Source organism: Sodiomyces alcalophilus, assembly GCF_042370955.1.
Source record: "Sodiomyces alcalophilus JCM 7366 unplaced genomic scaffold ACRALscaffold_2, whole genome shotgun sequence".
In the NCBI taxonomy this organism is placed as follows: domain Eukaryota; kingdom Fungi; phylum Ascomycota; class Sordariomycetes; order Glomerellales; family Plectosphaerellaceae; genus Sodiomyces; species Sodiomyces alcalophilus.
This window is the reverse complement of record NW_027263533.1, coordinates 3,400,949-3,424,868: the sequence shown is the minus strand read 5'-3', so window position 1 is coordinate 3,424,868 and position 23,920 is coordinate 3,400,949. Positions and strand designations below refer to the sequence as shown.

Below are 23,920 nucleotides of genomic sequence, written 5' to 3'. Positions count from 1 at the left end.
TACCATCTTCTCTTCGGCTTCAGATGTAATCATGCCTTCCTGATTTTGACACTGGCATGGACTGAGGGGTCTGGAGAAGAGTACGGACCGTCTTCTAGCTTTGGAGGACTTTCAATGTGTTGGTACCAGCCTGGTACGCTCTTGGATGATGGCTGGCTTTTTGAGTTGCTTCTTTGGGGATCAGTGCGAAATACCTTGGGCAATGGGGAAAAACTGGCCGTGGATTTTGGCAGGATAATGCGATGGCGAAGGATGCATTCATTCCCAGTTGCCTGGGGGAATCGAAGGGAAACGGAAGGCAATGAGACGCAGGAGATGACAGGATCGCCATCCGTGATGGACCATCGCTCTTGTCACCCACAGAAAATGACCAAAATAGCCCCCGAGTCCCTTTGGACTGCTGTGGTGCACTCGGGCAACACATTGGTAATAGGTTTCTCGGATCTCGGGCATAGATAATAACGCAATGGAAAGACATGAGAACAAGCTCATCGAGGCTGGAACATGTCGCACTGTTTCGGGATTTATTCTTGAGTACCTTGTTCGTAAGCCAGCCAGCTCTGTGAGGTGACATGAAAGGGGCTGAATCCTTGGGGGTGGGTTATGGTTTTGGGGGGGTGGGTGTGGCGCGTCTGTGGACTTGGCAATCGTTCAGCCCCGCAGCCCCGGACGCTACTGCGAGTCGACGGAAGGGTCAACCCACCCGTTGGGATTGGCCCCAGCTCAAGGCTATTTATTCGACACATGCATGACATGTGGATCCATTTGTGGGTCCAGTCAGGTACCCGAGGTTGGATCGGGAAATTACTAAGTACCTAGTCCTAGTGTAAATAACGTGCACGAACCACCTAAAAAAAAAAAAAAAAAAAAAAAAAAAACAGAAAGGGGAAACTCCCACTGAGGACAGCACTGCCGACCACAACACGCCGTTACGCAAGGCAGCCCGAATCCTCGAGCCAATGTCATTTCTATGCCTGGCTAGTGCCACTGGACCTTGAGTCTATTCTCTTCCATCTTCGATATTGTCAGTTTGCGACAGAACCTACTACAGGTTGACATTTCCCACAATGTCCTGCACTGTCGTTACAATGGATGGGCAGGCCGCACGTTGCCTCGAGCGACAAGCTCCATCGGCTCTTCTTCAAGCTCTAAAGGCCAGGGAACGCCTCACAGCAGGTATACGGTGATACCGAATATGAGCGCATCTCATCTGTGGATAGCTTTGTTGGCTCTTTCCCACAGAAGCCAGCTACCACCCCCTCTCTCGTCCCGACGGATGAGAAAGGAGATCGTACTGTCACTGCTAATTACACCGCAATGTCAGGAGAGGCCACGGCACCGTCTACTAGGTGTCCATCTTCTTTTTTCCCACAGCTACTCCATCATTCTTTCCCAATGAGCGGACATAATCTACTGCTCTTTCCGGGTTCGGAGTACGATGGCCCAAGGCGAAGGTGTCCCCCGCCCTCCACGGACGGTCGTTCTGCTGCACGAGAGCTGCCCGTAGCTGGATTCTGTGTATTCAGACATGGAGAGTGCTCTGCAGCCAAGTTCGACATGATATTTCCTACTCGAAATCCCCGCCTGCTTCGTTCCTTTCCAACTACTCTCAAGAGTCGGAATGCTTGTGGTCCTAGGGAAGGCGCTCTCACCTCAGTTTGGCCGCGAAGAAACCAGTCCTTGATGATGGAAATTAGGAAGGCAAACCCCCAAGCAACGGCGGGTTGACTTACTTCAGAACGATGGTTGAATTCCACCCGTCCAACTGTCTTCCTTTCTTCTTCTCTTCCATTCTCATGCTTTGGTCCCGTCAATATCTTGATTCAGTTACCAGTCCCCGAGAGTTGTATCTTTCAGATCCGTCCTCTGTGTGGTGTTTCCTCCCACGCAATTGCTTCTCTTTTGTCTTACTTCTTGGAACATCGACATTCCATCACCAGTAGACTCATCTATCTTCCAGCCAGCCTCGGGAGAGCCGCGACGATGGCCTCAACATTCAAGGTCAGCGCCAGAGCGGACGAGTCAACAAGCCACGCCGCCGTTGACCAGATGTACAATATGCTACCTGCCCTCCTCGGCGAGGCCGAGCACAACGAGATGTGGGGTATTGACTTCACCGGCGCCGATGCCCATAACCGGACGCCACCTCGCACCATTGTCCTCCAGAAGTTCATCCGCGCCAATAAATTCAACGTCACCAAGGCTGCTGGTCAATTTCTCACGGCTCTGAAGTGGCGCAAGGAGCATAGGCCTCGTACCTCCAGCCTCGGACAGACGTTCGAACGCGACAAGTTTGGTGGCATTGGCTACGTCACGAGGCTCCGATCCACGATCCGTGCTGATCAGTTCGTCATTACATGGAATCTCTATGGCCGTATCAAAGATCTTCCCGCTTTATTCCGAGATGCTGCTAGGTATGTTCTCCGCCCCGCCCCCTCCCCCCTGTCCGTTTTCTAGATTTCGGGGCAGTAGCAAGTCAAGTCTCTTTGGCCAGCCGCTGACCCGTACCCGTTCTTACGTATTCAGCTTCCAAGAGTTTCGTATTGCCTTGATGGAGCTCGCCATCGACGAGCTCCGCATCAGGGATGCCGTCTTCTCTCTACCCGCATATGGGATTGACCACTACAAGATCATCCAAGTCCATGATTGCGCCGGCCACAAGCCGAAGTGGATCTGCCAGGAGGTCAGACATGGTCTCCGACACTTCGCCCAACTGTTCCAAGAGCTGTACCCAGAGCTTCTAGAGTATCACCACTTTGTCGAGCTTGGCCTGAAAGACTCCATTGGAATGAACCTCGGCGCACTTGTAGCGCCGCTCCTGCGGGATTCCATCGGCTATCGCATTGGCCGTTTCAGAGTCACGCGGAAACGTGAAGAGTTTGCAGAAGATCTTTTCCCGGAATCCGAAGCAGGACATCTTATTCTTCGCCGAGATCTTCCTGCCGAGTTTGGAGGGCGAGCTGATTTGGCTGCGATATCCCGCACCGTCTTGCTCTCGAACCCCCCCGAGGCCAGCGCTATGAACGACGAGGGGCAGAAGCAGGAGAACCCGGAGCAGGATCAAGAGCCGCCTCAAGGTGACGACCCAGATGACGGCCACCCTCCGGACAACCTTGGGGCCGTTCCAAAAGGGAATCAGAAGAGGAGCGTTCTACGGAGGATCTTACGCCAGTCTCAGAGTACCATGTCGGAAAGCGGCCAGGGGCTCCTCGAAGCCGCAGGCGAAGGCACAGGCGAAAGCACAGGCGAAGGCGCAGGCACAGGCGAAGGCGCAGTTGCATCCAGCGCATGAAGATATCAAGCCGGTCATTGTGAGTAATTCTTGTTTTGGGCACGACCATTTCAAGTATAGGTTCGCTTGTACTTGAGGCATTAGAGGGGGCCCACTGGAGGGCGTTGCTGGAGATGATGTATAGCAGGTACCGAGACCAAGGCATCGAATAGAGCAGAGGGGATAAGGGCAAGGTATTTTCTTAGAGCAGAGGGAATGGAAAGCTGTCCTTGATTAAATGGTAGCCTGTTCGTCGAAATACTTGGCTTGCTGGTGTAGATCGAGTTGGCCAGTCAGGGAAACCGACCACCCGTACAGCGGCCGATGCAGTGACGAGTCATGGTCGTATCTCAATGAACTCGCCATGGGGAAGAACTGTGAAGAAGATGTGTCGCGGAGTTTTATTTTGTTTGTCGTTTTGTGTGGAAAAGAACAACGCCCTCACCACTATGTCCGCATTGATTTCATAAGAACCTATTTGTGGGTGCAATACAGAACAACTACTTCATATGGGATGGCCTCTCCTTGAAGGTAGTGAAAGAATCGTCGTCGTGGGGGGAGTGTCTTGACGGTTGATTAGGTGGGTTTCATGATGGGCAGGGACATATCAAAGGAGCGTGGTCTCCCAAATCGCGTTCTAAAACAATGGCGGCGGTGCTCCCGTCGGGAAGAGTACGAGGGGGTGTGTTGATTTGCTGCCCTCTGGTAGGTGGTAAGTAAGTGCTGGCCGGCGTTCAGGCCCTGAGGCGACGTTGAGTCTGGGGCTGGGGCTGTCGTGCTCGTTGAGGGCACGGAGTAGGGCACACAGTTCCCATATCGGAGCTTGGAATGGCTTCGGGGTACTGGGGAAATTGGCTCGGCGATGGTCAGGGTTTCCTTTGGGGACTCCTTTTCCATTGCCACTTGATGGCTTGTCCGAGAATCACATGTATGCGCATGAGAATCGTGGATACCTCCTCGACATGTCGCGGCGATTTGCAACGGAAAAACGGGCTATTATGTGTGTGTGTTCTGGGACCTTCTCCTGACTTCACGCTGCCTCGGAAGAACAGCAGCCTAGGGAGTGACGGCGACATGAAGAAGAATCATCCAGAAGTGGCAGGATGTCTGAGTCTTTTAGGAGGCCGTCGGCAGTCGTGGCGAAGGAGAACTTGGGAGGTGATCACATTGGCATTCGCGGGGAACGATATCCCGGCTGTGGTCAGCTGCCTGGATGTCGAGGCGAGGTTGTATCATGTATGTAAGTAGGTAGGCTCCGGATTTATTACTAAGGTCGATGACCGAAGACGATATGCGATGGTGAGGTGGAGTTGGTTTGTGTCGCCTCGCCTGGACTGACTTTGAGCTTGGGATTTAGTTTTCACTTTCCACAAATTGGTCCCTCGACGACGCCAGCCTTTTTCTTCTTCTTCCTGTTACAACACGAATCTTCCTCATCGTCCTACTATCCTCGCTTTCTTTTCGGTCGCCACCTTCAGAATTCCTAGTTGCAAGGCAACGTCAAACCAAAATCCTCTTTTTTTGTTTTCTCTTTTGATCCCAACTCAACTCCTCCCGCCCGTCCCCCCTAATCGTCTCGAACAAATCTTGATCTACACCTTCAACTGGGCTGCACCAAGAGGCGCCCCGTGGTCAACCTTGCTTTGTGGGTGCCGTGGAAGGCTAGGAAACAGCGGAGACTGGGCAAGGTCGGACATTTTCTCGTCCCGCTCTGCGGATATTCGTGTCCTCTTCTGAGTAGTCCTCTCCTCCAAGCTCAGGCCATCACTTCCCCTTCAGCTTGTCACTCGGGTTTCTATCATATTCCTCCTCACGCGAAATCCACTGCTCGGAAGAATTCGTGTTTTCTTCTGAGCTGAAAATTTCTCCTCTGCACCCAAAAGGTATATATTTTCGTCCGACTCCCTACTGCTGCGCTCCATACGGCCTCCGGCCCAACTGACCCCAATTGGGAAGATTCACTTTCTCTTGTCGACAAAGAAGAAGGCAAAGAAGAAGCGTAAGACGATATTGCAAAGCTGCAAAGGACCAGCGGTCCTCTATACGCTGCTCTGCTTCAACACCACCCGCGATCGACCAGACGGACCGGAAAAACACCAAAGTCTGAACCAAAGCCAAAGGATCACAGCCACAAACCCATTATCCTATTCAGTAACCTGGCGGAGGTATGTATACCTATGACTATATAACCCACCCCGCCCTACCCATTCTGCGCCCATTCGCACTCTTCTACATCAGTACATCGTCCCCAGCGGATGCGCCGACTTTGCTACCCAGTTTGTCCCCGTCCATCTTCACTGACACTGACCCCTATTCAGTCACCTTCAGCACCATCACCTCGCAGCAGTTTCTTCATCGATCGAAGCTTTTCTTCCCTTTTCAACTTGCTTCCGTTTCTCCATCGACGATTGACATAAAGTCGGGAGATTCAAGTTGCGCGCCTTATCTGAGTGGCCACGCGTTCTCCCGAGCCCCAGACCAGGAGTATCATTATTTCCCTCAACTTGTGTGCCCTGCTGCTCTCTTTTCCATTTCGCCATACGTTAGTGTACATTTTGCACTTGACTTTGTCGGGCCGCGGAGCATCTGCACTATTATCGGTACATACTACTCCGTACGTTCATTCACCCGTCCCCAGAACAACGTTGGTAGAGGTAAAAGTTATCCTCATGTACCCCTTGCTAACGTAAGAGGTGCATCCGCCGCTAATTGTCTATTGCAGGGGCCATCTACCAATCCAGTATACGGGCTACCCACCCCATCCATCAGCACCCGCCAGCTGGGTACCAGCTCCCCACACCCCCCAAAACTCACGTTCACCTCTCCTTCCCCATCCTTGTTAGTCGCGTCTTTCCTTCCGTTCTTACGTGTCTTGGGCTTTGGTTCGCCTGGACAGAGCCAGACAGTATCCCTTTTCCACGCGTCAAAGCCCTCGGACGGTGCCTTCCTCACCCTTGGAGAGAGCTTTCAACTTGACGACCGGACCTCACCTTCATCGTCCCGTCATGTCTCTCTCTCCGGCCCAAAGCAGTTCGTCGGTCGCGCCTCTCGACAGCGCTTCGCCTCACATCTTGTCCCCCTCCTCGACACCACCCACTGCCTTCTCTTCCGACACCATCTCCGTCGCTTCTGACACCTCTAAGGCTGTATTGACACCTGCCCCTGAAATTGAGGCCAGGATAGAGTTTCAATCCGAGGCCGCCGCCAATTGCACGACTGTCACCGTCGCCGGCCCAGTCACTGTCAGTGGACGCGCTCGGCGGTCGTGTGTCGGAACACCCACATACAACCTCGCCCAACTATCCGGAGGCTTCGGTCAAAGGAAGAGGCGCTCTACCGGAGACCATGCTACCGATCGAAAAAGGCGCAATATCTCGGACGCCGCCCCCCTCTCTGCCGCCGATCCCCAACAGCCCGACACCGACGCCGCTCAGTCTGCCGCTGGAGGCGCCACCAGTATTGCCACAGGCTCAGTGGCCATCCCTCAGACACGACAACAGTCCACAAAGAACGCGGAAACGTCCGAGAACCAGTCCCCCAACTCCGGCGCTATCTTTACGCCCCGGACGACCCGTGCGTCTGCACGTTTGAATGGAGATGTAGCGGCCCCCGGTATTGTCGCCAAGGCGGCCACCCTTGGCAAGCGGAGTCGTCAGGCTCTCAGCCAGGGCCTCTCCAGTTTGTCTCGAGAGCTCCGTCGTCTGCAGGATACCAACGAATTTGCGCACGTTGACACTCAGCCCGTTATCCACACCATTTGGGCCAACGGAAAACTCGTCACTCCTGAGGAAGCCGAGAAGGGTCCTGCGGCGAAAAAGGCAAAGACCGAGGCTTCTTCCTCGTCTATAAGAAACGAATCCGAAGGTAAGAGCAATGGTGTCAAGAAGAAGGACGAGGAGAGCAAAAAGGGAGAAGACGGCTTGGAGGTTCATACACGGAAGGGCCGCCGGACCAAACACTGGCTTGACAAGGGCCTCTATGCGGGTCAGGAGACTCCCAGTGACCCCTCCCAGGGTCTCACTCCGGCCGAGAAGAAGAAGATGGCCCAGATACCTAATCTCAAACCGAGTGGTCGGATCAACAAGGCCCTGCCGCTGCCCATCTTCAACGGTATGAGGCTCTTGATTCAAGGCCGGGATTTCAAACTGCCCTTTGACGTCTGCAACCCTCTCCCTCCTGGCCAGCCAAAGCCCGAACATTGGACCAGGATTTCGAAGAGTAAGTCGAGAAATCTCCCCGCACCCCCTCCCCGAAAACATCCGACGACCCGCGCCGTCAGCCATTCATCCTTGTGGATTTCGGAGGACTGACCAGAACTATCTTTATTCTCGCTTCGCAGATCGTTTCGTGGGCGAATCCGGGTTGCTCTGGAAGAAGAATCAGCACAGCTGGGCCAACGAGTCCAAATGCGTCTGCAAACCCAAAGACCGCTGTGGGGACGACTGTCAGAACCGCATCATGCTATACGAGTGTGACGAGAAAAACTGCAACATTGGAAAGGACCTGTGCACAAACCGCGCGTTTGCCCATCTTCAGGAGAGAAAGGCGGCTGGCGGCAAGTACCGCACTGGTGTCGAGGTCATTAAGACGTCGGACCGCGGCTACGGAGTACGCGCCAACCGATGTTTCGAGCCGAATCAGATCATCATGGAATACACCGGTGAGATCATCACCGAAGAGGAATGCGAGAACAGGATGAACTCCAAATACAAGAAGAACGATGTAAGTTCTCCCGGGTCCCCGACAACGTGGCAACACAAACACGTACAGGTCAAGTGCCATGCGGGCCGGGAAGAAAGCTGACATGCGCGTCCTTCCAGTGCTACTACCTCATGAGTTTCGACCAAAACATGATCATTGACGCGACCAACGGCAGTATCGCTCGGTTCGTCAACCATTCGTGCAAACCCAACTGCAAGATGGTCAAATGGATCGTCGGTTGTCAGCCGAGGATGGCTCTTTTCGCCGGCGACCAACCCATCATGACCGGAGACGAACTCACATACGACTACAACTTCGACCCGTTTAGCGCTAAGAACGTTCAGACCTGCCTGTGCGGAGAGGAAAACTGCCGCGGCGTGCTTGGCCCCAAGCCCAAAGAGAAGGACTGCAAGGCCAAGGCGGCCAAGGACGCTGGTAAAACCAAGGGCAAGGCGACGGGCAAGATTGGTGGTCAGGCCAATGGCAAGGCGAAAGCCCAGCAGGCAGCGGCCAAGACTGTGAAGGACGTGGTGAAGGGGGTGGTCAAAGCCGGCAAACGGAAACTGGAAGAACTGGTCGGTGACAAGAATGACGCCGACGGCAGCGCATCCAAGAGGCGCAAAACCTTGACCCCGGCAAACGCCCAGAAGAAAGCGACGACCACGACAAAGGCGACCGCGGCAAAGGCGGCCACGACGTTTAAAAAGTCATGTGCGACGCCCAAGAGGACGGCAAGCACCGTCATAAAACGAAAATACTCGAGCGCCAGCGCCAGGGTGTCTAAAATGGCGACCAAGGGCGCCGATACAGTCAAGAAGGGCGTTTCGACTGTCACGGTCAACTCCAAGATGGGGGCTCCGACCGCCAAGAAGACGACATCGTCCAAGGTGACGACCATCCGCATGTCGAGCTCGGGCCGCGTGCTCAAGGCGAGCAACAAGAAGCGGGAATCTATCCAACAAGCCACCCTCTCCCCCCTGGCTTCCAACATGACCATCATCGCGGCAGGTACCAATGGCAAGAGTGCCAAGCCACCCAACAAGACGGCTCCGAGCGGCGGCACTCCTAGACGTGCCAACAGGTCTCCTCGCAAGGCACTGGAGATATCACGGAGCCATTCGCGGGTTCGAATGGTCAGCCCTGAGGAGCAGCCGAGTATCACAGCGCGAGTCGAGTAGGGCGTTTGCGAGAGGATTAGGGCGTTGGTGAGGCGATTTGGTCCCGCATCATCTCGGGCCCAGAAGGGGCACTCCGTTGAGTGAGGCCCATGGGGCCTCGTTTTAACACCCTCTCCCCCATTTCAGTTTCGGCGTTTCCAGCTGGTTTTTCTAAGTAAGGAGAAGGGTGGATTTCCAAGTAGGCGACATCGGAGTCGACAGGATGGATGTCATTGCTATTGCCTGTACATTGATTGCATGGGAGAGAAGGCCAAGGGCAAGGGGACCAGGATACGCGCTTCGTGGTGAAGCGGAAACACCGACAGTGGACCAGTCTTGAAATAACGCTTGTATTTGGATTCTATGTTCGCGTGCGGGTTAGTGACGAGCTTTTGCCGTCCCGCCGCTCTTGGTATCTCTAATATCTCCGCCGCCAAAAAAAAATGCTCGCAACGATACTGGCGTGCCATCATTGAGAGATGGGCCGGCGAAGGAGGTAGAAAAGGATAGCATAGGTCCCTGGTGGCATCTCAGCAGTTTAATAGTCTCGCCTTAATTACGGGCGTGTTCACCACACATTGCCACGCGACTTGAGCGGTCTAATCGGCGCGGGCCGGGTCTTATTACCCCCGACCACGCGACCGGGCGGATTGCAGGCAGAAGTTCACTGTTGAGTGTGACGTCATACGAAGCTGAAAGCAGCCTACGTTGTACTTTGTATGATTCCCGCCAGTCGTGGTCGCGATGGGAAGTGCGGCCAGTGTTTTTGAGCCGCATTTCTTCGCTGCTGGGAAAGCCAGAGTGGGAAGCTATTCCCGATGGTCGTCCCGTTGCATGGAAGAGTCTATTCTTGGGATTTATCTCGTGTCTCAATTTAGGACTGTTTCGAAAGACTCTCGCAAGCGCCAACGCATTGACATTGCGATACATTATCCAGCTGTCTACCTCCCGTCACCACTGCGATGGAAATGAAAATGACAAAGCAGAATATTCCGAGAAGTAGCCAGGCGCAGCTTCATTATGGAGAACTATTCTCTCTTAGCACAGACAATGGCTGAAGAGAGAAACGTGGTGAGGATCCTTAGGTCGGTTAGCGTCTGACTGACACGACCCAGGTTATAGAGGGAACCCGAAGGCAGGTCGTGGAACACAGACATGTGTTTCTGATCGTTCAATGAAAAGGCTCGCCGCTTCCTCAAGCGGCCTCGCATAGGACGCAGCGCTGGTGCTCGCACTCATAGCAGTGCATGTCGATATCGGCGGTCAGGTTGACGCCCTTGAGGCAATAATGCCATCTGTCGTCAATTGCCCAAGCCCCGTAGCCTTTTGATGCCGACGGACTTGGACTCATGCATTCCCACTTCGTTTTGGCCAAGTGAAGATCGAAGCGATGGTGAATGAATCGTTTGTCGAGGTGAGCGTGAGAACTTGGTCCGATCTGAACCTGAGACTGCTGGGAAGTTGATGTCGATACTATAAGTCCGAGGGACATTGCAGGATTGGTCCAGAGTAATATATATATCCATTCGAAGCCAACATGACATTGTGATTCTGGGGAGATCAATGTTGGACAAGCAAGGGCACATCGCGCGGAGGCTTAGTCGGTGGGCGTTACAAGGCAACCAGAAGCTAACAGACAGACACCGAGTCCCTTGATGATCGTTGGCGCTATTTTGCAGACTCGGACGTCTCCAAGCAGGACGGTCATCGTCTCGCGGCCAAGCGCGGGGCTTCGGTCATTTGGACAGAGCAAACTAACGGATGCCTCAAAGTCAGACAGACCGAAACAGCCTCGCATGAGGGCCCTCGGTGATATCTGAAGGAACCACCGTCTCGACAGATGGAAAAGTCATATCTCCTCGGAATCTGGAGGATCAATCCATGGAGTGACTTTGTGGAGGCATTTCTACCTGCGGCCTGCCTAGCAGGACTGTCAGCCTTTTACGCGCTCAAGAGATTCAAAGTTGTGGCTCTAGCTGCCACCGTCCGGCACCTGGTCTTGGGCGTGCAATGAGTAGCGTCTACTTGCACATTGGTCTAATGGCAGCAGAGCGGAGATTTAGATGCGCATCGATTTGAGTGCAATGTGTAGGAGATGGGGTGCGCCAATTGGGGTATAAGCATGATGGGCAGCAATGTCTAGAAAGTTACGTATGTTCCACAGTTTCGAAAAGCGTGAGCAGAAGGTTGACGGGGAATGGGATTACCTAGGCATCGTACCCCTGATTTAGACGAGGTCGCCGCGGGGCCTTGTGGCATGCCTCCCCTGGGTCTTGGACATCCCAGGATGGATGTGTTTTCTGGATGGAGGGTGAAAGCAACGCTGGTCAAGATCCAGCATGGTGGATGAGGCTCTACACATCCTCACAGTTTTCCAAATACTGATTGGTTAAGCGGCGTCTGGTATCGCCCGATCACCCTTGCGCAACGCGTCTCTCGGTCTCAGAAACGCAGTTCGGTCCCGTTTGGAGGGGTCAGGCTGAGTAAGTACAACCCATTCAACGAATGCTTTCCCTGTTGGTAACCTGAGGAGCATATGCTAAAGGCCCGCATGGATGAGTTTCCATGTGACGCATGGTTGTCTTCTTAAGCTCGACGGCCGAAGGTGCCGTGCAGAGTGGCCAAGGAGCAAGATGATGCTCTCTTCATGTTGTCCGAGAAACGGGCCTTTTCTAATCAGGGGAGACCTTTGCCACGAGATAGTAGCTGCTGAGTTCTGTATACGGCTAATCGTCGCCATCCAAAACTTCTGCGGCAGCATCGACAAGCCAGCATGATCCGACGGCCAAGTAGTTCAGTCGGGCTGGAGTTGAATCTGGTTGACAGACTTATCCGAGGTTGGATTTTCCTTTTGCTTTCTTTTTTGTCTGATTATTAATAGTAACAGCCTTCAAATCGGCAGTTGCTATTAATACCTTACTTCGTACGCACGAACCAATACGAGTGGTATGTACCTAATAAGTACCGGTACTGCTACTTCGTAGGTCACTCCACGCGTCCACCAAGCTTGGATGTCCCCAGTCGAACTCGCATCTCCTCACACCCAGCGATCGAGGGCATTGTGTCATTGTATCGCCTCTGCCGTCTTCTGTCCTACTACATGGTGCGTGACGATGCGGTCAACTTCAATGATCTAGCTCAAAAAAACCAGGCCCCGCAAAAGACGTTCCCAAGATTCAACAGCGGCTCCATACCTAGCAATGCGCGCTTCGAACGATGTCCAAAGCGCAGTCGAGTCAGAACGCCGTTGCCCGTTGGGCTAGTATTGGCATCCCGACTTTCGTTGTCGGCGCCCTGGGATATGGAACGTATGTGCTGACTTCTGTAATATGCAGTAAGTATCTCCTCCCCAATCCCTGATCGGCTCCGAGTGGTGACGGTAGCTCACATACAATCTCCAATGCGCTACCAGTCGACTACCTGTACCATGATCTCGGCGATTCCGGTGCGACCATCGCGATTCTCATCATCTATTTCCTATCATTGTTCGCAACGCTTGCCGCCTATGGTCGAACATTCTGGGTCATCAACACCAATACGGGGCTGGTTCCTCTCGGCCCGCACGCCCAAACCGTGGAAAACAAGCCTCGTTCCAGCGAGAGAAGGTGGGGCGGAAGGAGGAAACTGGGAGATCTCGAGTCGCCGCCTTACTACACAGGACCCGATCTGGACCCGGACAGCCCAGGTCTGGAGCATTTCTACAGCAAGGAGGCATTCACTTGCGAGAGTGACGGCCGGCCCAGGTGGTGTTCGGAGTGTCGTAACTGGAAGCCGGATCGTGCCCACCACTCGAGCGAGCTGGGACGATGCGTGCGCAAGATGGACCACTATTGTCCATGGGTCGGAGGCATGGTTTCGGAGACTTGTGAGTTCCCTAGAAGCCTCTGTCGCACGTGCGATTTGCCGTGGGCGCGATAATGCTGACCTTTTCCCGCCCTCCCGCAGCTTTCAAGTTCTTCGCGCAGTTCACAGCCTACGCTACATTGCTCTGCGCGGTTGTACTGGCCGCCTCTGCATACGCCCTTGCGATGCAAACCCGGGAAGGCCAGGCGCTCAGCGGACACATCATCGCGGCAACCGTCTTGTCTGCTTTCTTTATCACCTTTACCTTTACCATGTCGGCGACTTCCATCCGCCTCATCCTACTTAATCTGACAAACATCGACACGATGAAAAAGAAATGGATACATCAGCTAGCCGTCCGCGTTCCCCAGAACACACCACCGACCAACCAGTACGGAATCATCACATACCCCTTGCAGAACCCTCCGTTCCCCGAACCGCATGCGTCGAACGAACAACCTGGACCTCGGGGACAGCTACTATCGCCGAGGGACCAAAGGGCAACCAAGACGTTTGCCATACTACGGACTCACGCTGATGAAAACCCTTGGGACCTCGGATGGAAGGAGAACTGGAAGGACGTGATGGGAACAAACATCATGGACTGGCTTCTGCCCATACGCATGTCGCCCTGCGCCATGCACGACCATACGGTTAGCGACTACCGTATGGACCCCATGCTGCACACACTAAGGAAGCGGTATGGTCTAAAAGGCTTCACTGAAGGACAGGCGATGGACATGGAAATGCGTGAAGTCAGAAGAACCGAAAGTAGGAGGTAATGGCCATATAATTCGTTGGTTTTTGGACGGCGCAGCATTCCTACACAAAGTTCATTTTTTGGCAAGGCGTTTGGGCGGAATGTACGAATACGAATAGAAAGTACTTGTATTGTACGAGTACCTAATAAAGTACAAAGGCGCTTACACGTCGATTACATAATACTACCCATAGGGCTTAGGTAATAATGCAGTCATTGCCGCGTAGAACACGTGACCCCGCGCTATTTTCTCGCGTTTCACGCGATCCCGTTTCCCCACCAGAACTCGGCGACTTCACACCAAGCTCGTGTTTAACGTGACCATCGACGCGAAACATACACACTTGGCTATCATGTTGGTAGTAGAAGACCCAGCTCCTTCCGACAGATTGCGCAACGTTCCTCTGAAGTAAAGCCACTATGCTCTTGAAGTACCACACCGAACACCATGTCTTCTCCACACATCCGGGAATCGTCCCCAGTCATGGAGAATGAGAATCCCAAGTCTCGATTTACATACAAGCATCTGTGCCAATTGGCCTCGTTCTCTCCGTCCAGCCCGCTGCGCGTCATAGCCCATATTGACTTGGATGCTTTCTACGCACAATGCGAGATGGTGCGCCTCAACATTCCCGAAAACCAGCCCCTGGCAGTTCAACAGTGGTAGGCAGCCAAGGTTAAGCGTGTCCCGATGGGCGTTGAAACCCCGGCTAACTTTGTAACAACAAAGGCAGAGCCTCATCGCGGTCAACTACCCCGCCCGTGAGTTTGGCGTTAGTAGGCATTGCACCGTCGCCGACGCCAAGAAACTCTGTCCCTACCTGGTCACCCAGCATGTGGCCACCTGGCGTGAAGGTGATGACAAGTGGGCTTATAGAAAAGACGCCGCGGCCAACATTGCAAGCGACAAGGTCTCCCTCGACCCTTATCGTCTGCAGTCAAGGAAGATCCTCCAGCTCATCAAGGAGTCTCTTCCCTCCCATCTGCAGAGGGTGGAGAAGGCCAGCATCGATGAAGTATTCTGCGACCTTTCCGCCCAAGTCCATTCCATTCTCCTGGAGCGCTTCCCAGAGCTGACCAGGCCGCCTCCCCACGGCGATCTGGCAGAGAGGCTACCTCGGCCGCCTGTGGTGGCCTTGGATTGGATGGCCGACGCTCTCGTCGACCTGGACGAGGATGCAGAGTCTCAGGATCCGGACTGGGACGATGTGGCCATTTTGATAGGGTCCGAAATCATCCGGGCGGTGCGGACACGGATTCGAGAGAAGCTGCGTTACACCTGCTCGGCGGGCATAGCCAACAACAAGTTGTTGAGCAAGCTGGGCTCCGCGCACAAGAAGCCGAACCAGCAAACCGTCATCCGGAGCCGGGCCATCCAGCACTTTCTTTCTGACCTTAAGATTACCAAGATTCGCAATTTCGGCGGCAAGCTCGGAGACAATGTCACGTCCGCTTTTGGCGTCGAAACCGTCCGGGAACTCCTACCCACAACTCTGGACCAGATGAAGTCCAAGTTGGGAGACGAGACAGGCACATGGGTATATAGTACCATTCGCGGCGTGGATCACAGCGAGGTCAGCTCGCGAACGCAAATCAAGTCGATGCTCTCAGCCAAGTCTTTTCGGCCCGCCATCCGCACGGTTGAGCAGGCTACGCCGTGGCTTAGGATTTTTGCCGCCGATATTTCCGCCCGATTGGACGAAGAGGATAGCAGACGCCGACCAAAGACGATGAATCTGCACCATAGGCATGGCGGCCAGACGAAGTCGCGTCAGGCGGCGATACCCCAGGGGAAGGCTCTGGACGCGCAGCTCCTGTTTGATCTCGCCCGAACCCTCCTAAACCAGATCCTAAGCGAGGGCAACGTCTGGCCTTGCATGAACCTTAGCTTGAGCGTCGGTAGTTTCGAAGACAGCGGGGTGGGCAATATGGGTATCAGCGGGTTCCTTCTCAAAGGTGAAGAAGCCCAAGCCCTGAAGTCGGGTGCGAAAGACCCGGGGTCTCCTGTCGTGTCGGACAGGCCGGCAGCAAAGAGGCGTCGACTAGACGGAGCAGGTCAAGGAGGAACAGGTGGCATACATCGGTTTCTGGTTAAACAAAGTACTACGAACGACAAGAGCATGTCATTGGCAGCGGATAATACCAAAGGACACGAAGACGAAGACTCGGATTCGGGCCTGCATAAAGGAAGCGAATGGCAGAGCGAGGCAGGCGACGCTCCCTCGGAGAGCCTTAAGTGTTCCCGCTGTGGTGCCAGCTTCGACTGTCCAGAGGGCTTCCAAAGTCACCAAGATTGGCACTTGGCCAAAGACCTACAGGACGAGGAACGTGGCCAGGCCACAGCTGCCGCCCATCCTCCGCCGTCCGCTCGCCCAAAAAGACCGAATGGCCCGACATCCTCATCGAAGAATGGTGGTCGTGGCGGCAAGATCGAACACGGGCAACAAAAGCTGACTTTTGGTGGCTCATGACACGAAGAAGCTGTGAGCGGCTGTATGCACGCCTTGTTGCCCTCACTTGCCTTTGTGTCTTCCCGTCCCACGGCCAACAGGACAGGAGAGAGTCTCGCACGTTCCTCCGACGAAAGAGAGGCCGACCAAAATAGCGTTGGATGGCATCGGATTGCGAATTACATATTACCCGTTGCATCAAAATGGTCCGCCCGGCTGTCCGTCCGTCGTCGGTTGGATTCGCGCGACGTGCATTCCCCAGCTCGAATCAAGACGCTTGGTCGAGTTACTTGACTTCACCGGAATGCAGCTTGATATGCTGCTTGTGTAGCGTCAGCAGAACGACAGGCGGGCGAGTGTTGTGTTGAGACCGGGCAGGATTTTGCCGCGTCTCCATCTCCATCTCGACGCAGTAGTCGTGGGCTCGTACATATCGAAAGAAAGTACAGTATATGTATGCATCAGGGGTCGACAGCTTAAGAGATGCAAGCCAGTTTTGAATGGACAGATCATCAATCAACCATATGCTTTGCCCCTGTCAACAAGACACCCTCGAGAGTAAATGACTCGGTCATCATCTCATCATCTCGCCTGCTGTCTTCGAAGATTACGGGAATTTTGCTTCACGATAATACGCTGTCGGACAGCTAATTTTGTGCCTGGGGGCTCTTGGCCCGTCAGGACCGTACCAGAGTGGGCGTAGGCATTTCTACTATTTACCCTCACTAAATCAAAGACGCCTCGAGACGGACTGATTCATACCCGCATATGAAATTTGTTATCGAAGAAATTGGAGTGCGACGCGCCCTGCCAAGTTTCCGTATCCCCAGAAATGCGTACCTACGTACGAAGTACGTTGTAAAGTCCGCCAGGGAAAGCAGCCTGTCGCCTCTCATCGTGGCGGAGACAACGATCTGTCGGGAGATGATTGGCTGGGTCAACTTGTGGGCGCAGATGCGCGTTGGGCCACAATTGACGTACGAATAAGGCATTGATACCCAACGGGTGGCAAGCCCATTCCACGGGAACCACTTGGACTGGCCTTGCAGGGACGACGTTCCAGAGGACACGTCTGAGGACCAGGCCCAGTCGGTGGTCAGCAGGACACGGGAAAAAGCCTCTCAAAAGAAGGTCGTCATTCGTAAGAGTCCTCTGGGATTGTGTGGGTTCCTTCGACGTCCCTCATTGAGACGTGGGCTTTTCGCTTCCAATAGCATACAGGCTACAGTGCCGCCAAATACGAAGTACGACTCGGTTCGGTTGCAGCGATGCACGACCACGTCTCAGATCTGCAATGCTTTCTTGGGACGACGTTGTTTCCGAGGAGCGGCAGGAAAACGAGAGCAAAGCTGCCCCTCAAAGACGCAGGACAGCGTCAGCATGTCAAGACGGTCCACCATGCATCGCCATCTCCGCCGCGAAAGCGAATAATTCGCATGACAGTCCACAAGGTCAATGGTCCGCAGAATTCAGGAAGAGTCATCATGGTGAAGATGGTATCATAAAGTTCTCTAGCACTCTACATTTCTAAACTTATAGGTATATATCTCAGGGCAACAATTGTCTGGACTGTCCTGTAACGAGCGATTCGAGTTGATTGTACAAGTTATCGCCACATTCTAGGATACCTGCGATTCGGTACATTGTCCGGTAGAAAATCTCGTCAGGTTCGGTATGCCCCGGCCCCGGCCCGGGATCTGCGTGGTTTTGTCCGGAACAGCTCACCGGACTCAGGCCAGCCGCCTCAGTCGTCAAGCTCTTCTGTTTTCTTCCTATCAATCTCTGAGTACTCACTAAGCGGCGATACGATGCGACGACATGGATATGCCAGCCACCCCCGAGATGGGCTTTGCATGGCAAACTCACATAGGCAAAAGCGGGCGAAGACAGCCAAGTGTTGTTGGTCCAAGGGGTAGTAGGTATGTATGGCATCCTAGGGAGAGGGCCCAGCTGCGGTCCTATTGGAAGGCTCCCTGATCAACCGCAATAGTTGTGTGTCTGTCTCCCGGCGGCTGTGGGGGTTCCCAGGCCTCATCTGGCTAAAAGTTCAGCCTATGATTGACCCACACACTCTAGACAATAGTGATATGCCGCCGTGCAAAATGTTCTTCCTTGAGCTGCGTGACCTCGCCCACGCCGACGCGGACATAATGCTCGGGCCGTTCTCTGGCCGCAGTCAAAATCACCACATCAGCCAACAACATTTCATGCTCCACCCGTGTCGACAGAACCGCGGCCAGTAAAGGCTTTCGCCCAGCTGCACCCCCTTGATCAAAGACACCCCAGCCAATTACGTCTCCCGTCAGCGACAGGAGCTGGTAGCAACCGGGATGGTGATCAACGCGGATCTGATATGGCCCCTCGCCCATGGCATGATCTGCCTCGTCTACCAGTCCCATCCTCGAACCAGCCTGCCTGATGGAGACCACAGGCGCCTCGACCCGTAAAGACGCAGTCTGAACCCTTCGGTCCGTCGGTACAAGCCCGTACACGTCGGGCGGCAGTTCCAGCACACACGCCTTCTCGGCTGCCGACCAGAGCATCCACTCCACCGGCACATCCACGCTGCCCCACGACCAGCTCGGCGCTCGCGGCGACGGTTCCCCTGCCAGTCCGTCTTTGCAGTACCAGAGCAGATGACGCGGCGACCTCCGCAGCCACGCCCCGGCGCAGTACTCCCTCGACGCCGTGCGCCCCACGAGGTACCGCGCCAGACTCTCAATTGCCATGACGCGGTCGTCGGCGCACGTTAGCTTCCGCGCCGTGTAATCCTCTACGAGGAGGCACCACCGCTGCTCTAGCCCGTGCCACTGCATCCCGAGCCCGTTGTTGGTAGACGTGGTGGCGATGAAGCGCTTGCCTTCGGTTATCCGCTTGCCGTCTTCGCCCACGGTGCCCCGCTGGCACTCGAGGAAGGTCTGCGACCCGCAAAAGGCCACGACGCGACGGCTGAGGATGCGCTCCTGGAAGACCCAGCCGCGGGAGTTCCAGACCGAGCGCTGCAGGCCTCCTAGCCAGGCATCGACAGCCGGGACGATGAACATGGTGCGCTCGGCGGCGCCGGTGGACGGGCACCTCCGGTAGGGCACCGCGATGGGGCGGGTGGGCGACGGGTGCCGCGGGTGAAAGAGGCCGCCGGCTGAAGAGGATGAGCCGGCCGCGGCGATGGTGGCGTAGGCGTTGTGGTATATGAGGCCCATCTGGGGCGCCTCGCGGGTCCAGTCGGACTTGTCGTCCTGGACGATGCACAGGGCGTCGACCCAGAGATAGCGCAGGCCTAATCTTCGGGTGGCGGCCACGGCCTGGCGCTGCGTTAGAGGGAGTTTATCCAGGGGGATGCCCTCCCGGTGGGATGTCACATTGTGGGTCGTCGTCGTGAGTTGGCCAGATGTGCCCCAGCAGTAACTCAACGCTACGTAGTCTTCGGGCGCGACGTCGGGTCCATCTACAAGCTTGACCGTGTCGTCTCCGATGCAGAGGAGCCGGGAAGGGAACTCCCGCCGCGAGCTCCGACGGCCGCTGGGGTCCTGCTCGAGAAAGTCTTGCTTCTGACACTCTTGGTGGTTGGCATCGCATGCCGCCAGCCAGGACTTGATTTGCGTGAATGCCTCCTCCGAATCGGCACTGGGGGGGACCTGTCTGCCACTGATATCACCGGACAACGCCGCGGCGTCCGCTGACATTGTTCATTAGCTCTCCCGAGGTTTTCATTCGACGAGGTGGGCGAGACACGCATACTCGGGTCGGCAAATACATCAAAGTAGGCCCTGATATGCGTCCCCTGCACGAGAGCATAGAATTGGCAGACGCCAGGCGGGGTATCCGTCCGAGATGGGAAAGTGACCGTGACGAGGAGGACTTTGTGCTTTTTCGACGGGTCAAGACCACGGCCCTGGCCCAGCTGGGCTCGAAACATGGCGCAAAGCTCACAGCTTGCCGCTGAGACGACAAGGGCGTCGAAATCGAGATGCGGGTACCCATGCTCTATTGCTTCCCGTCCGTTCTTATCGGTAGACGAGCGTGGGGACCATAAGGCTTGCGGCGTTATGCCCTTGCAGGTACCACAGAGGCCCATTGTGGGTAGGTTATGTATTGGGCTCTGGGCCGCTCGCCAGTTGTTGGCTTTTTGTCGTCAATTTTGTCCGCAGTGCAAGGCAGGACAACGGGCGAGTTAGGCCCAGAGGCGGGGGCGCGGTTAATATCTACCAAGGTTGCCTGATGGGCGTATCAACTTGCTGCGGAGGGCTTTCAGCTATTCGTCGAATCACCATAGCAGGCAACGCTCGATAGCCATAGGCCGGTTAGTATTAGGTGGACATGTATGTATCCATACTACGATGTGAGGCTTTCCGCGGGCTTCGTGGGGACGAACAAATGTATATGGTCGCGTCTTGTCATAGCCACGGGGTCGAATTTCCATTTCCCCAAGCACGAGACCACCTTTGTAAATGAGAGAGGCCCCAGGTATGCGGCGCGCTTCGGCTCTGCGTCATTCACTCGCACGCCGGACCACGGGAAACTTCACATCGATGGCAAGGCGGAGGCGGGTGCCAGGAGGCAGGGCCCTAGCCTAACCAGCCGCCAGCCCCTGGCGGAAGTGGCTGTAGCCTCGTCCATGGCCAGAGTCGCATAAGCTTTGGCAGGGGTCGATGAAAGGACGGCGGGGTGTTGGAGGGCGAGTGGACGGTTCGCGCGTTATGAAGGTGGTGGTGGTGATTGAAGCCTGAGTAGCACTGAGCCGACAGCCTGGCAAAAAGGGTATTTACACACGACTAAAGGTATGTACCAGGACCATCTAAAATGTATGGCTGGGTACATCGTCGTGTGTAAATACTTTTTGCCCCCCACTGTATATGGGTGGGTGACGGGGGGCCTCAATGCTGACTAATCCAGCAAGGACACACGGGTCGTCAGAGTTTAGAGTGGTATGTACCTACTTCGTAAGTACCTAGAGTCGTCCATTTTCTAGCGAGACGGACCATCATAAGACCTCAGGTTCTTAGACAAATATCCCTCTGATTTGCAATCTTCTTCTGCAGAACAGACTGGGTGTTTCTTTGAATTAAAATGCTTTGTGTGCTTGTCCCGTTATTGTCTTTTCATGTTTCCCCGGGCAGTAGGCAATGAGCCGTGTACCTGCCTCCGGTCGACAAGGGGCCGGCCTAGCCCACGTCCAGGCAACTCTGGGTGATCCGCGCGTAAGAAACGGGGACCGAAACATGCGAACCAATCTGTTAAACGCTCATATAACGGCTTCTTAGCATACAGTCTCTGGGCAGCGGGTGACGAAAGTTGGTTTTCCTTGAAAACCCCCACACCCCAGACGTCGACTCTGTTCAACACACCAACAGGGAAGGGAAGAGACTCGGCGCAGGCGCACAGTGAAAAGCGGTCAGCCAGTCAATTCACGGCATCTTCCCAGGTCGGCACCAGCTGTTAAACAAGCGGGAACCTCATTCCCTGCGTTGGGTTCCGAACGGTGAGCCCCGCCCAAATCCAGCCACCCAGTCGAGCCCAAGCCAGAGCCCAACTTTCGGCTACAGAGTAGGCACTTGCTTTACAAACCACATGACCTTACCTACTGTGGGCGCGAGATCAGTCAGGCAGACAACCTGAAGAGAAGATCTGGGGGGCGAGAGAAAAGTCCCGGCCTTCTTAACCTCCAAAATGCCGTACTTCGTAAGGACCTATTCATTCTTCCACACAAAGTATACCGGCTGCGCCAACGATACCACTATACAAGCGAGAAACGTGGGTATTAGTGACCAGAGGTACATATACCTCTGTTCGCATTCTGATCCCTGCCTTACCCTATCCAGATTTGAGCGCGGTTCAAGCTCGGTGTACATATACAGTTACGTTTCGACGTTGCTACATCTGTCAAGTATTTTCTGGACCCACATCATCACGCGCAGGAATAGGTACGTCTCGTTTCTTCCAGACTTCCAGTCTCTACCCACTGGTACAGGAGCCAGTAGCCAGCACCTGCACACCTGCCCCTGTCCGCCGCCCTTTTCTTCCCTTCCCCCCCGCCGCCCAGACTTCTGCCCGACTTTTCTTCCCTTCCTCTCTTCTACCAAGTAGTACCTCGCATTTTCGCACACGTCGTTCTGTTCCTCCCGCGCTTTCCCTCGTTCCTCGTCTCCCATCCCCTCATCTCCTAAACCCATCTCAAGAAGGCCTCCTTCTCCTCCCTCCCTAACCCTTCTTCGCCCTCTTTCACAGAACAACACAGAGCCATGTCGAGACAAATAAGAGGCAGCGCTGCCCCGCAGTCCGGCGGAGGTGGTGCACCAGCCCCTACTGGCCGTTCGAACGAGTATTTCGTTCCCCGCGATGGCATCGACAGGGAAGTCATCACTGCCGACATTTGTCGCTATCTCGGGAACGATGCTTTGGTCCGGCCTGGCCAGTACGAGGTACGCTCCCGGTGTATTCAACCATCTCATCCCATTCTATCCCGCTACCGTCGTCTCTTCTCCGAAGCCCGGCGCCGTCACAATCGTTGTCAATTTACAGTGTTGATTTTGGCCCGGTCCCGCTGACTATTTGCTTGAATCTTGATAGAACCCTCAAACTGGTCAGGTCGTCCAGGGTTATTACATTACCGCCTACAGAAATTTGACGACTGTGAGCCGAGATAGACCAAACCCCCTCGCGCCCCGACTCGACAATGCATGGACTGACCATCACAGGCCATGATCGAAGATTTGAAGGCCGATTCGGCCCGGTGGGAAAACGAGCGGCGGCAGCAGGCCGCGCGGAGCAACGCAGCAGGTACCTTTGGTTCCAAGGGTTCCAACGGCTTACCCTCGAGACGCTCTAACTCGCCCATCTTAGGGTACCGTGACTCGGCCACCCACAATGCGCGTCAGAATTATGGGCCAACCAACGATGCGCCCAGTTACCCTGATAACCGTGATCCCTATGATGCGCCCCGATACCCAGGATCTCACGCACCAGGATATTCTGCCAGCACGGATGCCTACGGACAGACCGGCCCACCCGGCCAGCCTCAGTACGGATCTGGTGGTGGGTATGCGTACCCCCCGCAAGGTGGTGCCCCTGCGTATCCTGCTCAGCCGGACCCTAGAGACCCCGGGTATGCTGCGTCCCAAGGCCAAGGATACGGCCGAGGAGAGCCATACACCGCCACTGCGGCCAATTCCATTCCGCGAGGTTATCCTGATTCCTACGGTGCTCCCCAGGGTTCTTCTCGGATTCCGGCCCCTGGTCCTCCTCCCCAGGGCCAATCTTACATGAACTCCTCACAACAGTCTCCTGCAGGTTATGGTTCGTCCGGTTACGGCTACCCACCTCCTCCACAGCCGTCAAGTTACGGGGCGTCCCCGGTGCCGCCTCAAGAATCCGGTTACGGTCGTGGTGCGTATTAGCCTTGTTGAGTCAACGTCCCTCCCTTCGTCTCCCGCCGCCCTGCGTCGGCCCGTGTCTAACTCGACCCCCAAATCGTCTAGTAGCCTCTCCCGGAGGTGCTGGCCCTGGATTCAACCCGGCCCCGCCACAACAGTATGAACAAATTCCTAATCCCCGTTCCTCAGCGACGCCTTCCAATGCTCAAATGGCCGGCAGTGGGCAGCGTCGTGACAGAGACTCCGTTGACCGGCATCATCCCTCGGATCGGCACCGTGCTCCCCGTCGTTGATTTCGCCTCGGTTTCTTTTTCTCAGGACCTTTCTTATGGCCGCGTTCAAACTTGCATGAGATACCCTCCCTCTCT

The 23,920-nt window shown here is 55.0% G+C and overlaps 7 protein-coding genes across 7 annotated transcripts; 5 read left to right on the top strand and 2 right to left on the bottom strand.

Annotated features, from left to right (window-relative positions):
* Positions 1-1,983: 1,983 nt before the first annotated feature.
* Positions 1,984-3,292, top strand: ACRALDRAFT_1068701 (uncharacterized protein; the record flags this gene model as incomplete). The annotated part of the gene is made up of 2 exons (XM_071017592.1): positions 1,984-2,414; positions 2,458-3,292. 2 exons carry the CDS (start codon positions 1,984-1,986, stop codon positions 3,290-3,292), a joined length of 1,266 nt encoding a protein of 421 aa, XP_070877367.1.
* Positions 3,293-3,505: 213 nt separating this feature from the next.
* ACRALDRAFT_207517 (uncharacterized protein) lies at positions 3,506-4,507 on the bottom strand (the record flags this gene model as incomplete). The annotated part of the gene is made up of 8 exons (XM_071022262.1): positions 3,506-3,646; positions 3,709-3,718; positions 3,776-3,835; positions 3,876-4,049; positions 4,076-4,126; positions 4,175-4,264; positions 4,306-4,421; positions 4,457-4,507. The coding sequence occupies 8 exons, from the start codon at positions 4,505-4,507 to the stop codon at positions 3,506-3,508; spliced, it is 693 nt and encodes a 230-aa protein (XP_070877366.1).
* A 1,814-nt stretch (positions 4,508-6,321) lies between these two features.
* On the top strand, positions 6,322-8,802 carry ACRALDRAFT_1011064 (uncharacterized protein; the record flags this gene model as incomplete). Its single annotated transcript, XM_071014717.1, has 5 exons — positions 6,322-7,112; positions 7,173-7,489; positions 7,611-7,993; positions 8,092-8,407; positions 8,480-8,802. Coding segments are annotated over 5 exons (2,130 nt in total), but the record flags the coding sequence as incomplete, so codon positions are not given.
* A 3,543-nt stretch (positions 8,803-12,345) lies between these two features.
* On the top strand, positions 12,346-13,754 carry ACRALDRAFT_1028951 (uncharacterized protein; the record flags this gene model as incomplete). The annotated part of the gene is made up of 3 exons (XM_071014861.1): positions 12,346-12,463; positions 12,542-12,994; positions 13,075-13,754. 3 exons carry the CDS (start codon positions 12,346-12,348, stop codon positions 13,752-13,754), a joined length of 1,251 nt encoding a protein of 416 aa, XP_070877364.1.
* A 426-nt stretch (positions 13,755-14,180) lies between these two features.
* ACRALDRAFT_2098507 (uncharacterized protein) lies at positions 14,181-16,203 on the top strand (the record flags this gene model as incomplete). The annotated part of the gene is made up of 2 exons (XM_071022887.1): positions 14,181-14,395; positions 14,463-16,203. 2 exons carry the CDS (start codon positions 14,181-14,183, stop codon positions 16,201-16,203), a joined length of 1,956 nt encoding a protein of 651 aa, XP_070877363.1.
* A 2,051-nt stretch (positions 16,204-18,254) lies between these two features.
* ACRALDRAFT_2051938 (uncharacterized protein) lies at positions 18,255-20,419 on the bottom strand (the record flags this gene model as incomplete). The annotated part of the gene is made up of 2 exons (XM_071021629.1): positions 19,921-20,419; positions 18,255-19,858 (listed from the first exon to the last, which is right to left on the bottom strand). Exons 1-2 carry the CDS (start codon positions 20,255-20,257, stop codon positions 18,255-18,257), a joined length of 1,941 nt encoding a protein of 646 aa, XP_070877362.1. The 5' UTR covers positions 20,258-20,419.
* Positions 20,420-22,421: 2,002 nt separating this feature from the next.
* Positions 22,422-23,845, top strand: ACRALDRAFT_2040553 (uncharacterized protein; the record flags this gene model as incomplete). Its single annotated transcript, XM_071021062.1, has 4 exons — positions 22,422-22,601; positions 22,750-22,812; positions 22,878-23,565; positions 23,658-23,845. 4 exons carry the CDS (start codon positions 22,422-22,424, stop codon positions 23,843-23,845), a joined length of 1,119 nt encoding a protein of 372 aa, XP_070877361.1.
* Positions 23,846-23,920: the final 75 nt, after the last annotated feature.